This window comes from Lucilia cuprina, chromosome 5, assembly GCF_022045245.1.
Source record: "Lucilia cuprina isolate Lc7/37 chromosome 5, ASM2204524v1, whole genome shotgun sequence".
Taxonomy (NCBI): domain Eukaryota; kingdom Metazoa; phylum Arthropoda; class Insecta; order Diptera; family Calliphoridae; genus Lucilia; species Lucilia cuprina.
In genome coordinates, this window is record NC_060953.1 from 46,934,050 (window position 1) to 46,948,193 (window position 14,144).

Below are 14,144 nucleotides of genomic sequence, written 5' to 3' on the forward strand. Positions count from 1 at the left end.
CTATCTATCTATCTATCTATCTATCTATCTATCTATCTATCTATCTATCTATCTATCCATCTACCTATTTACATTTGTGTAGGAACCTAAACCATGGAATGATGAAATAACGTGTTAATGGACATTTGGAACTAGTCTGGTGTGTAAAGGTTTTGCTTCGTTAATTGTATTGTATGTGGCGTATGAACGCCTTCAGAGTGGTTATATTTTGTAAAAATTTAAAGATTATGTAGGTATGTATATCGTTCCTGTTCTATTTGCTTATTCCATGAGACATATTTTTCATTCGTAATCAATCGTTGCCCAACTATGTGCTCAATAGGTGATCGCTGTAGATCTCTGAAAGTAATGCTTAAACTGCATTAAACAAAAAAATCTAACTTAATAAACAAAAATAAAAGTGTTTAGAATTCATGTAACCATAATTATACATTTACGCTTAATGCACCATTTAAATATCTGCAAACAACAATTGATAATTTGTATTCAAATAGAACATTTTAATGACAACATTTTCAAATTATCAACAAACCAAAATTTAGTTACATTTCAAACTTAAAACGCGTCAATATGTTAAAGCGCATAAATTAATTTAAAAAAAAAAATGTAAAATTTTGTAAAATTTTAAAAAGCTTAAGAAAAAAATCGTTCAACAATTTTTTAAATAAAAACAATGTTATTGGAAGATTTGTGTTTAAAAATCTATTTCTGGCCATTTCTTTCGTATCTAGCCACTCTCAAGGGATTATGTCCCTTTTATCCACACGGCTTCTTTCCCATTATAACATTACCGCCTGATGCCGGTTCAACATCCACTTCACCTATTCCCACATATCAGCCAACACCACCTACTACTTTACCCCCTTGTCCGGCAGATCCTTTAGTTTGTTTGCCGGGCGGTGAAAGACCCATATCGTACTGTCCCTGCATAGATCCGAGACAACAAAATGGTCAGACGACCACCACAGCTGATATGACTAGTGCTGAAACTGAGTTTATGAATTTAGAGAATTTACAATTAAGATTGGCTCCTACATATCCAACAGCAGTTATGGGTTCGGAAATGATGATATTTTCTCACTTGGATAATGATGCAAAAAAGAGAAAAAGAAGGAAACGCAAGAAACGTGAGGTGACAAAGGAAAAAAATTAAATTGTTTGATATTCAAGTGAAACATTTTTTTTCAAATTAAACTAGTCTGTAAAAGTGTAAATAAAATATAATTTTAAAAAATAGTGAACGAAAAATGTTTCCTTATTTGCTAGCCACTGTTAATCTTGAAAATATTTACTCTTAATAACGTTTTTAATTTAGTAACTGTTATTAATACACATTAACTAAAGGCATTTTTTTATAAAACGGGGGATTCCTGCGGTCGTTTAAACATCAACAGATTTGAATGTTAGTGAGTCACAACACTTCTTCATGTTTACTACTCTTTAATGAACTAAACCGGTTTAATTTTAGCTGCATCATCTCTCACATGTCATTGAAGATGGTTGTCGGTCGTTTGGATTTATGATTTCGTTATTTGCGCGTAAATATCTGCATATGACATATTTTCAAGGGGATTTACATGTTGGCCTTGTGTTTTAGATTAATGTATTAAAATTTTACAACAAATTGTAGATGTTGTTTAATTTACACATTATTACGCATGCACTTTGCACCAGAAAAATGTGAGTGATTTTCTTTTAAAGAATTTATTATGTAAAATACAAGGTTTTTTTTCGCTGATTTGTGAAAATTTGGATTTAAAACTAAAATTCGGTTCTAGTTCAGTTCTAGATCAGTTCTAGTTCAGTTCTAGTTCAGTTCTAGTTCAGTTCTAGTTCAGTTCTAGGTCAGTTCTAGGTCAGTTCTAGTTCAGTTCTAGTTCAGTTCTAGTTCAGTTCTAGTTCAGTTCTAGTTCAGTTCTAGGTCAGTTCTAGTTCAGTTCTAGTTCAGTTCTAGTTCAGTTCTAGTTCAGTTCTAGTTCAGTTCTAGTTCAGTTCTAGTTCAGTTCTAGTTCAGTTCTAGTTCAGTTCTAGTTCAGTTCTAGTTCAGTTCTAGTTCAGTTCTAGTTCAGTTCTAGTTCAGTTCTAGTTCAGTTCTAGTTCAGTTCTAGTTCAGTTCTAGTTCAGTTCTAGTTCAGTTCTAGTTCAGTTCTAGTTCAGTTCTAGTTCAGTTCTAGTTCAGTTCTAGTTCAGTTCTAGTTTAGTTCTAGTTCAGTTCTAGTTCAGTTCTAGTTCAGTTCTAGTTCAGTTCTAGTTCAGTTCTAGTTCAGTTCTAGTTCAGTTCTAGTTCAGTTCTAGTTCAGTTCTAGTTCAGTTCTAGTTCAGTTCTAGTTCAGTTCTAGTTCAGTTCTAGTTCAGTTCTAGTTCAGTTCTAGTTCAGTTCTAGTTCAGTTCTAGTTCAGTTCTAGTTCAGTTCTAGTTCAGTTCTAGTTCAGTTCTAGTTCAGTTCTAGTTCAGTTCTAGTTCAGTTCTAGTTCAGTTCTAGTTCAGTTCTAGTTCAGTTCTAGTTCAGTTCTAGTTCAGTTCTAGTTCAGTTCTAGTTCAGTTCTAGTTCAGTTCTAGTTCAGTTCTAGTTCAGTTCTAGTTCAGTTCTAGTTCAGTTCTAGTTCAGTTCTAGTTCAGTTCTAGTTCAGTTCTAGTTCAGTTCTAGTTCAGTTCTAGTTCAGTTCTAGTTCAGTTCTAGTTCAGTTCTAGTTCAGTTCTAGTTCAGTTCTAGTTCAGTTCTAGTTCAGTTCTAGTTCAGTTCTAGTTCAGTTCTAGTTCAGTTCTAGTTCAGTTCTAGTTCAGTTCTAGTTCAGTTCTAGTTCAGTTCTAGTTCAGTTCTAGTTCAGTTCTAGTTCAGTTCTAGTTCAGTTCTAGTTCAGTTCTAGTTCACTTCTAGTTCAGTTCTAGTTTAGTTCTAGTTCAGTTCTAGTTCAGTTCTAGTTCAGTTCTAGTTGAGTTCTAGTTGAGTTCTAGTTCAGTTCTAGTTCAGTTCTAGTTCATTCCTTTGCAACATTTTAATATTTCTGTATTCCATTGATATGCTAAACTTTAATATTTTATTTATTAGCAACATGTCCCTAATCGTTCACAAAAAACATGTTCAATTAGCGAATTTGTTTTATTGCAACATGTTGCTTTTGTAAATTATCAACAGTTTTGTATCAACCAAAACATTTACTATCAAAAATTTTTTGAAAGCTGAAATAAACTTTTCAATATGATGACAGTTTTTTTTTACTCTGGGATTTTCCAGTTTAGACAAAATTTACAAATCTCTTAAAAAATGAGAATCTCCCACTTAGTGGGAGAGAATTATTGTAAATGAAATTAGCAAATTCCCATAAAACAAATATAATATGTAATTTGTATTAATTATTTAATAATTCACATAAAACGTAATAATTAATGTGATAACATAAAGCTAATTTTATAAAAAGAAAGTAAGCGCTAAAATAACATGTAAAAAAGTAAAATTTTTAAAAGAATAGCAAGGTGAGAAAGTGTGTTTACTTCCTGCATTACCGTAAGCTATATGTAAATTAATTTTGCACTTAATAGTTTTAATTTATTCTTTTGTAAAATTGCGTTTTTTATAGTTTTGGCTAAAGAAGTTTTAGTATATAGTAGAAATTAATAGCATGTTATACCAGAGCATCCCGTATTGTTATTATTGTACTATCAAACTATTTAACAATGACGTAAATATTACAATACAAATTATACTATATCTATTGCATTTCATTCTAAACTTTAACATTTTTTTTACAAATATTAACTATAAATTTATTTTTTTTTTATTATCTTTACAACTATATATGTAAAGAGTAAAAGATGTTTTTATAAAAATTAATGAATCATGACCATACAAACTGGGGAAAGAGATGCTTTACCATGCAAAGTTTTGAACACGATTTATTATAAGTTTGTATTTTTATATTTGCTTCCCCGATTCAAATTTTTATTAATTACTAGAACTTAGTTTTTCGAGGCAAAACAATCAGTTGTTTTTCAAACGGAATATACACAGCAAGTGTTAAATTAAAGAAACGTAAATAATTAAAAAAAAAAATAAACTAATATATTTAATATCAATTTTTTATAAATTTAAATAACAAAAGAAATGAAAATGTTAAAATTATTATCTACAAATTTCGTGCTATTACTTGCTGTAAACTTTATTAATTGTCATGGCCACTGGAATGGACATGGCATGGGTAATAATCGTTTTATACGTGGTTTTGAGCAGAATTTTTGTCGCACCCCTTTAGATCAAATGGGTACTTGTGTTTCATTGAAATTTTGCCCCGAAGTTTTAACTTTATTTACAAAATTACCACAAAATTCAGCTAAACAATATTCTACAAATTTGCAAAGAATATGTGGAAATCGTATAACACCCGATCAGTATCCAGTTGTAAGTAAGCATTTAAAATTGAAAAAAAAATAAGTTTATTAAATATTTAGTTAAATATTAGGTTTGTTGTACCGTAGTATCAAGAATAGATAACTCAGAGCCTGCGACTTCTTCCAGCACAACAACAACTACCACCACTACAACTAGCACCACAGAAGCGCCTGTGGAAACTGTTACTGCTAATAAAAACTTAAATACTCAAGAGTCAAGCTGTTTTGCCAAAGATTTTAAAACCGGAACTTGCAAACGTAAGTTTTATTTGTAATATTTAAGACGTAATTAAAAACTTGAATACTTTAGACTACACTTTTGGCAACACCATAGACTTGACTTTAGACTCGACTAAACTATAGCTAGACTGTAGACTAAGCTATAGACTAGTCTAGTCTATGGTCTAGAATTTAAGACTAGACTATAGACTAGACTATATAGTAGACTATAGACTAGACTATAGACTAGACTTTAGACTAGACTATAGACTAGATTATAGATTAGACTATAGACTAGACTATAGACTAGACTATAGACTAGACTATAGACTAGACTACAGACTAGACTATAGACTAGACTACAGACTAGACTATAGACTAGACTACAGACTAGACTATAGACTAGACTATAGACTAGACTATAGACTAGACTATAGACTAGACTATAGACTATACTATAGACTAGACTATAGACTAGACTATACACTAGACTATAGACTAGACTTTAGACTAGACTATAGACTAGACTATAGACTAGACTATATACTAGACTAAAGACTAGACTATAGACTAGACTATATACTAGACTATAGACTAGACTATAGACTAGACTATAGACTAGACTATAGACTAGACTATAGACTAGACTATAGACTAGACTATAGACTAGACTATAGACTAGACTATAGACTAAACTATAGACTAGACTATAGACTAGACTATAGACTAGACTATAGACTAGACTATAGACTAGACTATAGACTAGACTATAGACTAGACTATAGACTAGACTATGGACTAGACTATGGACTAAACTATAGACTAGACTATAGACTAGACTATTGACTAGACCATAGACTAGACTTTAGAATAGACTTTAGACTAGACTATAGACTAGACTCGACTATAGACTAGACTATAGACTAGACTATAGACTTGACTATAGACTAGACTATAGACTAGACTATAGACTAGACTATAGACTAGACTCGACTATAGACTATACTATAGACTAGACTATAGACTAGACTATAGACTTGACTATAGACTAGACTATAGACTAGACTATAGACTAGACTATAGACTAGACTATAGAATAGACTATAGACTAGACTATAGACTAGACTATAGAATAGACTATAGACTAGACTATAGACTAGACTATAGACTAGACTATAGACTAGACTATAGACTAGACTATAGACTAGACTATAGACTAGACTATAGACTAGACTATAGACTAGACTATAGACTAGACTATAGACTAGACTATAGACTAGACTATAGACTAGACTATAGACTAGACTATAGACTAGACTATAGACTAGACTATAGACTAGACTATAGACTAGACTATAGACTAGACTATAGACTAGACTATAGACTAGACTATAGACTAGACTACAGACTAGACTATAGACTAGACTATAGACTAGACTATAGACTAGACTATAGATTAGACTATAGACTAGACTATAGACTAGACTATAGACTAGACTATAGGCTAGACTATAGACTAGACTATAGACTAGACTATTGACTAGACTATAGACTAGACTATAGACTAGACTATAGACTAGACTGTAGACTAGACTATAGACTAGACTATAGACTAGACTATAGACTAGACTATGGACTAGACTATGGACTAGACTATGGACTAAACTATGGACTAGACTATTGACTAGACCATAGACTAGACTTTAGAATAGACTTTAGACTAGACTATATTCTAGACCATAGATTAGACTATAGACTAGACCATAGGCTAGACTATGGATTAAATTATACACTAGAATATATACTAGACTATAGACTAGGCTATAAACTAAACTATATAGTTGAATATAGATAAATAAACTTTAGACTAAACTGCAGACAAATCTATAGACTATATTATAGAGTTGCCAAGGGAACAGACTATAACTAGTCTATATACTATAGTATAGACTAGCATGTAGAATATACTATAGACTAGACTAGACTAGAGAAAAAACTAAAAACTAGACTATACAACAGACGAGATGGTAGACTTGACTATAGAGTATACTATAGTCTAAACTATAGGCTAGATTATACACTGAACTATAGACTAGATTATAGTTTAGACTATTGTCAAGACTATATACTAGACTATTTTATAGGTCTTATTATAGGATTGTATTAGATTTTAGACTAGATTATAGACTATAGACCAGACTAATGTTCAGACTAAAGAGAAATGTCTTCTAATAAAAAAATCTATTTCCATTTCTAGCCCTTCAAGACTGCCCCATTCTATATGAAGAGCTTAAAAGAGATCCCAACAATGAACAATTTAAGACAGACCTCCGAAATTCACATACATCATGTGGTGCTCAAAGTACCATTATCTGTTGCCCGCCCGAACAGAATGCATCAACAACACGAGTTGCTAACAACAATAATACAACAATACATCAATTGCCCACCGAAGAAGAAGGTTGTGGTCTTGTTAATGTTACATTACCCAAAATTGTGGGTGGTGAAGAAAGTCAAATAGGAGCTTGGCCATGGATGGCTTTAATAGGTTATGATCCCTATAGTGTTAGACCATTTCGTTGTGGTGGTACTTTAGTATCGGCTAGACATGTTATAACAGCAGCTCATTGTATACGACATGATTTGTAAGTGGTTTGTTGTTTTTTTTTTTTTTTTGAAGTTGAAAGGTTATAGTGAATTATAGAGATGTTGAAAGTTTTAAACTATTTAAGTAACATGAATTTATAACTTGAAATTAAGTATGAGATATTGTTTCTCTTTAAGGATGTATTTGATTGGTTTTATTGTAGAAATGTATAGAAATTTGTATGTTAGGCGGTTGTAACTTTTCACCAGTAGAAATATGTGATTGTTTTAATACTTATAAAATAAACTTTTTAATAGTAATATTTAAAAGCCTTTAATCTATAGAAAATCTTTAAGCAAAAAATCTATTATTTTATTATCAAGCGTTTATTTACTTGATTAGAAATCATCTTCTATTAATCGGTTTTAATATTTCAGAATATTTAATGAGTTCGTTGTAAATTTGTTAGACTTTTTGTAATTAATTATAATATTTAATTGATGTTATTTAATTTTTTATTTTTTTTAACATTTTGTTTTATTTTTAGGTCGTTTGTACGATTAGGCGAATTTGATTTGTCTATTGAATCGGAAACTAGGCATGTGGATGTCAATGTTATTAAGGTGAGTGTAGTGGTGTTTAAACATTTTGTTTATTAATTATTTATTTTATATTTGGGAGGGTCTGTATCTATAGGAGGGTTTTGACATTTTAATGGACATCCGACATGATTTGTGACAACAATGTAGATAGTTTAACAAGTGAAACAATTGTTGTTAAATAGGCATTTATTTATTATAAACCAAACCACTGTGCTGTGGTTTTGTTTAACTTTACAAAAATGTCATTAAACTTCTTACAAAAAATAAAACTTCTTTTTGGGGGGAAAACCAATGATTTGCTCTTAAACTTTAAAACTTAAATATCAACAAAGAACTTAATTTATCTTCCTTCTTGTCATAAATCCTAAAAAAGACATTTACTATTAAATATAATTTTTAGCAACAATAACATATTTAGGAAATTACAAAATAATGAATGGTTGTTATGAAAAGAATAAAACGTGCAAAATTTATTTAAAAAAAAAAAAACATTTTTTTTGTGTTTTGAAATGTGATGATGTCAATCGATGTATAATTTTGTGTTTTTTTAAATATTTCATTATTGTTGTCTGATTTTGGCGCTATTTTATGCATTTTAAATGAATTCTTAATAAAATCTATAATAAAATGGTTTCAATTTCATTTTTTTTTTAATTTTATAAATTATTTAATTAGCATTCAAAACATCCTCAATATGGTAAAGATCGTCGCTCAGATTTGGCCATTTTACTATTGGAACATATTGTGCAGTTTACAGGTTGGTAAAAATATAATAAATTTTCATTCAAAACAATTTTAAATAATTAAAGTTTTTTTCTTCTAGAATTAATTGCTCCCATTTGTATGCCCAATTCAGTACAATTACGTACGCGTTCTTATATAGACTCAATGCCTTATGTTGCCGGTTGGGGCTATACCATGCAGGGTGGTAGTCCATCACATGTTTTAAAACAGACCCAATTACCCATACAACCTAATGATGTTTGTCGTCGTATCTATGGTAATCTTTTGCCAAGTATACCGGCTGAAGACTTCAATGATTCAATATTTTGTGCCGGCTATACTATTGGCGGTACAGATACTTGTCAAGGCGATTCGGGAGGACCTTTAATGATACCGGAAGTAAGTTTTTTTTTTCCTTACGAAACATATATATTACCATTTCTATAATGTTTTCTTCTTGTCTAGCTTTATAAAGGCATTACTCGTTACTATTTAATAGGTGTAGTTTCCTATGGTCATGGCTGTGGTAAAGTTCCTGGAATTTATATCAATATTCAAAAGAAAATGGATTGGATTTTAGAGAAAATACAAGAAATGTAATGTTGTGCGACCACCAACGATAGTAAATAAGACCAACAACAGATCAAATTCTTATAATTTTGTTGATTTCTTTAGAAATTTTCTTTCAAAATCAAAAAACTTTTATAAAACTATAAAAAAGTCACGAAATTTAGTTAAGAGTATAGTTCATTATGTAGTGAAGACTAAAATCGGTTCAATAGTTTGGACTATAGTCAATTCCATAGTCTAGGACATATTCATTCTAAAATCTAAACCAGAGTTATGTCTATCCAGACTAAAGTCGAGTTAATGATTCTGACTGTTGTCGAGTCTATAGTTTTGAATATCATTCTATATTTGGATCTATAGTCCTGGCTACTGTCGCTTCTGTATTCCTGACTATGGTCGAATCTATAGTCCATACTATAAAACGGACTGAAGTTCAGTCTATATTCTAGACATCATTAAAGGTCAAACTATACAATAGATCATAGAACTCATTATAATCCACACTATAGAATGTATTATAGTCCAAACTATAGAACTGAACATCGTGCTAACTGTAGAACAGAATATATACTCTAGACTTAATACAACACTATAGACCAGACTATATACAACACAAAAGACCAGTTTATAGATAATACTATAGTCCAGAGTATATACTCTATAGTGAAGACTATAGTCCCGTTCATAGTGCAGTATTTAGTCGAGTCTATAATCCAGACTATAGAAGAGACTATATAGACTATACAGACTATATACAACACAAAAGACCTGTTTATAGATAATACTATAGTCCAGACTATATACTCTATAGTGAAGACTATAGTCTCGTTTATAGTCCAGTATTTAGTCGAGTCTATAATCCAGACTTTAGAAGAGTCTATAGTCCATACACTACAACGCAATAGACTAGTTTATAGACAATACTATAGTCCAGACTATATACTCTATAGTGAAGACTATAGTCTCGTTTATAGTCCAGTGTTTAGTCGAGTCAATAGTCGAATCTGTAGTCTAGACTTTAGTTGATCAGTCAGTTTCGAAAGCTTTTCCCAGAAATAATACCTTAAACTAATGATAAGAATCATTAACAGTAAATTAAACAAATATTTGTAAATAAATAATAGATTTATTAATTATTTTGTAAGTTTTATAACAATTTAAAATACAAACTATTTGATTAAACTTAAGTAAACAAATATAGAAAAAAGCCCCTTATAATATATTCTTTATTTACAAAAATAATTTAAGTCAATTTAATATTTAATCATTATTAATAGTTTATTTGTAAAAATAAACAATATTTTTATACCAGTTTTTTATTAATAACACTAGTTTGTAATAAAAATACTTTATAAAGCAAATGGTTTTAAATGCGAAATTTAATTATTAGTTTTGAAGAAAATACATCAGGTAAATATGTCATATAAATTAGTGAAATTAAAAAGTTATTAAATATTTAATTATTACTTTATGTAGACATTTGTTTAATAATTATATGAAAATGGCAAAACAAGAAAAATTTATATAATAATTATTGTCTAAATATAGCAAAACTTGAACCATTTATAGGGAAATGCAGAAATATACATTTGTATTTAATGAATAAATAATTAAATCCTATTCTCGAAATACATTTTATCTGAAAGTGGTTAAGTGACAGTTTATAAAGAAATTATTAGTTAAGTAACTGGTTCTAGAATTATTCCAAACAAATAATATTTTTGTATGTTTCAGCGTGTTTGAAACTGAAAATTTTCCGTTGCGTGATTAACAGAATCTTGAAATTAAGATTGATGGACGATAGACTGTAATATAGAGAAGATAATATAATATACTAAAGGCTAGACTAAAGATATATTCTAGTCAACATACCACTCTATAATCTTGTTAATAGTCTAGTCTTTAGTCAAGTCGCCTAGTCTATAGGTCTAAAATTGTAGTCTAGTCTATAGTCTAAAATTGTAGTCTAGTCTATAGTCTAGTCTATAGTCTAGTCTATAGTCTAGTCTATAGTCTAGTCTATAGTCTAGTCTATAGTCTAGTCTATAGTCTAGTCTATAGTCTAGTCTATAGTCTAGTCTATAGTCTAGTCTATAGTCTAGTCTATAGTCTAGTCTATAGTCTAGTCTATAGTCTAGTCTATAGTCTAGTCTATAGTCTATAGTCTATAGTCTAGTCTATAGTCTAGTCTATAGTCTAGTCTATAGTCTAGTCTATAGTCTAGTCTATAGTCTAGTCTATAGTCTAGTCTATAGTCTAGTCTATAGTCTAGTCTATAGTCTAGTCTATAGTCTAGTCTATAGTCTAGTCTATAGTCTAGTCTATAGTCTAGTCTATAGTCTAGTCTATAGTCTAGTCTATAGTCTAGTCTATAGTCTAGTCTATAGTCTAGTCTATAGTCTAGTCTATAGTCTAGTCTATAGTCTAGTCTATAGTCTAGTCTATAGTCTAGTCTATAGTCTAGTCTATAGTCTAGTCTATAGTCTAGTCTATAGTCTAGTCTATAGTCTAGTCTATAGTCTAGTCTATAGTCTAGTCTATAGTCTAGTCTATAGTCTAGTCTATAGTCTAGTCTAGTCTATAGTCTAGTCTATAGTCTAGTCTATAGTCTAGTCTAGTCTAGTCTATAGTCTAGTCTATAGTCTAGTCTATAGTCTAGTCTATAGTCTAGTCTATAGTCTAGTCTATAGTCTAGTCTATAGTCTAGTCTATAGTCTAGTCTATAGTCTAGTCTATAGTCTAGTCTATAGTCTAGTCTATAGTCTAGTCTATAGTCTAGTCTATAGTCTAGTCTATAGTCTAGTCTATAGTCTAGTCTATAGTCTAGTCTATAGTCTAGTCTATAGTCTAGTCTATAGTCTAGTCTATAGTCTAGTCTATAGTCTAGTCTATAGTCTAGTCTATAGTCTAGTCTATAGTCTAGTCTATAGTCTAGTCTATAGTCTAGTCTATAGTCTAGTCTATAGTCTAGTCTATAGTCTAGTCTATAGTCTAGTCTATAGTCTAGTCTATAGTCTAGTCTATAGTCTAGTCTATAGTCTAGTCTATAGTCTAGTCTATAGTCTAGTCTATAGTCTAGTCTATAGTCTAGTCTATAGTCTAGTCTATAGTCTAGTCTATAGTCTAGTCTATAGTCTAGTCTATAGTCTAGTCTATAGTCTAGTCTATAGTCTAGTCTATAGTCTAGTCTATAGTCTAGTCTATAGTCTAGTCTATAGTCTAGTCTATAGTCTAGTCTAGTCTATAGTCTAGTCTATAGTCTAGTCTATAGTCTAGTCTATAGTCTAGTCTATAGTCTAGTCTATAGTCTAGTCTATAGTCTAGTCTATAGTCTAGTCTATAGTCTAGTCTATAGTCTAGTCTATAGTCTAGTCTATAGTCTAGTCTATAGTCTAGTCTATAGTCTAGTCTATAGTCTAGTCTATAGTCTAGTCTATAGTCTAGTCTATAGTCTAGTCTATAGTCTAGTCTATAGTCTAGTCTATAGTCTAGTCTATAGTCTAGTCTAGTCTATAGTCTAGTCTATAGTCTAGTCTATAGTCTAGTCTATAGTCTAGTCTATAGTCTAGTCTATAGTCTAGTCTATAGTCTAGTCTATAGTCTAGTCTATAGTCTAGTCTATAGTCTAGTCTATAGTCTAGTCTATAGTCTAGTCTATAGTCTAGTCTATAGTCTAGTCTATAGTCTAGTCTATAGTCTAGTCTATAGTCTAGTCTATAGTCTAGTCTATAGTCTAGTCTATAGTCTAGTCTATAGTCTAGTCTATAGTCTAGTCTATAGTCTAGTCTATAGTCTAGTCTATAGTCTAGTCTATAGTCTAGTCTATAGTCTAGTCTATAGTCTAGTCTATAGTCTAGTCTATAGTCTAGTCTATAGTCTAGTCTATAGTCTAGTCTATAGTCTAGTCTATAGTCTAGTCTATAGTCTAGTCTATAGTCTAGTCTATAGTCTAGTCTATAGTCTAGTCTATAGTCTAGTCTATAGTCTAGTCTATAGTCTAGTCTATAGTCTAGTCTATAGTCTAGTCTATAGTCTAGTCTATAGTCTTGTCTATAGTCTAGTCTATAGTCTAGTCTATAGTCTAGTCTATAGTCTAGTCTATAGTCTAGTCTATAGTCTAGTCTATAGTCTAGTCTATAGTCTAGTCTTAGTCTAGTCTATAGTCTAGTCTATAGTCTAGTCTATAGTCTAGTCTATAGTCTAGTCTATAGTCTAGTCTATAGTCTAGTCTATAGTCTAGTCTATAGTCTAGTCTATAGTCTAGTCTATAGTCTAGTCTATAGTCTAGTCTATAGTCTAGTCTATAGTCTAGTCTATAGTCTAGTCTATAGTCTAGTCTATAGTCTAGTCTATAGTCTAGTCTATAGTCTAGTCTATAGTCTAGTCTATAGTCTAGTCTATAGTCTAGTCTATAGTCTAGTCTATAGTCTAGTCTATAGTCTAGTCTATAGTCTAGTCTATAGTCTAGTCTGTAGTCTAGTCTATAGTCTAGCCTATAGTCTAGCCTATAGTCTAGTCTATAGTCTAGTCTATAGTCTAGTCTATAGTCTAGTCTATAGTCTAGTCTATAGTCTAGCCTATAGTCTAGCCTATAGTCTAGTCTATAGTCTACTCTATAGTTTAGCCTATAGTCTAGCCTATAGTCTAGTCTATAGTCTAGCCTATAGTCTAGTCTATAGTCTAGTCTATAGTCTAGTTTATAGTCTAGTCTATAGTCTAGTTTATAGTCTAGTCTATAGGCTAGATTATAGTCTAGTCTATAGTCTAGTCTATAGTCTTGTCTATAGTCTATTCTATAGTCTTGTCTATAGTCTATAGATTTACATATTTACATTGCCCTCTTAAATGAACTAACTAATTGTAAACATACTTCTTTGACCCTCTGTATACATATTTACTTTTTTTACTACAAATAAGAAAAAGTTTACGTCTGCCAAACAACACATGTGTGCACAAAAAAAACAATAAATTAAATAAATATTAAAACAAATATATAAACAGTCCATTCATGCTTAAATATAAATTAATCAAGTGTTAAGAATAATACTAATAAAACA

At 30.6% G+C, this 14,144-nt stretch overlaps 2 protein-coding genes across 3 annotated transcripts; both read left to right on the forward strand.

Moving 5' to 3' along the window:
- The first annotated feature begins 649 nt into the window (after positions 1 to 649).
- On the forward strand, positions 650 to 1,187 carry LOC111690069. Its single transcript, XM_023452537.2, has one exon. The coding sequence runs from the start codon at positions 674 to 676 to the stop codon at positions 1,151 to 1,153; it is 480 nt and encodes a 159-aa protein (XP_023308305.2). The 5' UTR covers positions 650 to 673; the 3' UTR covers positions 1,154 to 1,187.
- Positions 1,188 to 1,561: 374 nt separating this feature from the next.
- LOC111690071 (venom protease-like) lies at positions 1,562 to 10,290 on the forward strand. Of its 2 annotated transcripts, none has more exons than XM_046952096.1 (7): positions 1,562 to 1,680; positions 4,514 to 4,644; positions 6,863 to 7,250; positions 7,740 to 7,815; positions 8,470 to 8,551; positions 8,618 to 8,916; positions 8,983 to 10,290. In XM_046952096.1, exons 1-7 carry the CDS (start codon positions 1,631 to 1,633, stop codon positions 9,115 to 9,117), a joined length of 1,161 nt encoding a protein of 386 aa, XP_046808052.1. In that variant the 5' UTR covers positions 1,562 to 1,630; the 3' UTR covers positions 9,118 to 10,290. The 2 variants fall into 2 exon arrangements, with proteins under 2 accessions (XP_046808052.1, XP_023308306.2); XM_023452538.2 differs by lacking the exon at positions 1,562 to 1,680 and adding an exon at positions 4,037 to 4,396 and having other exon boundaries at positions 4,458 to 4,644.
- Positions 10,291 to 14,144: the final 3,854 nt, after the last annotated feature.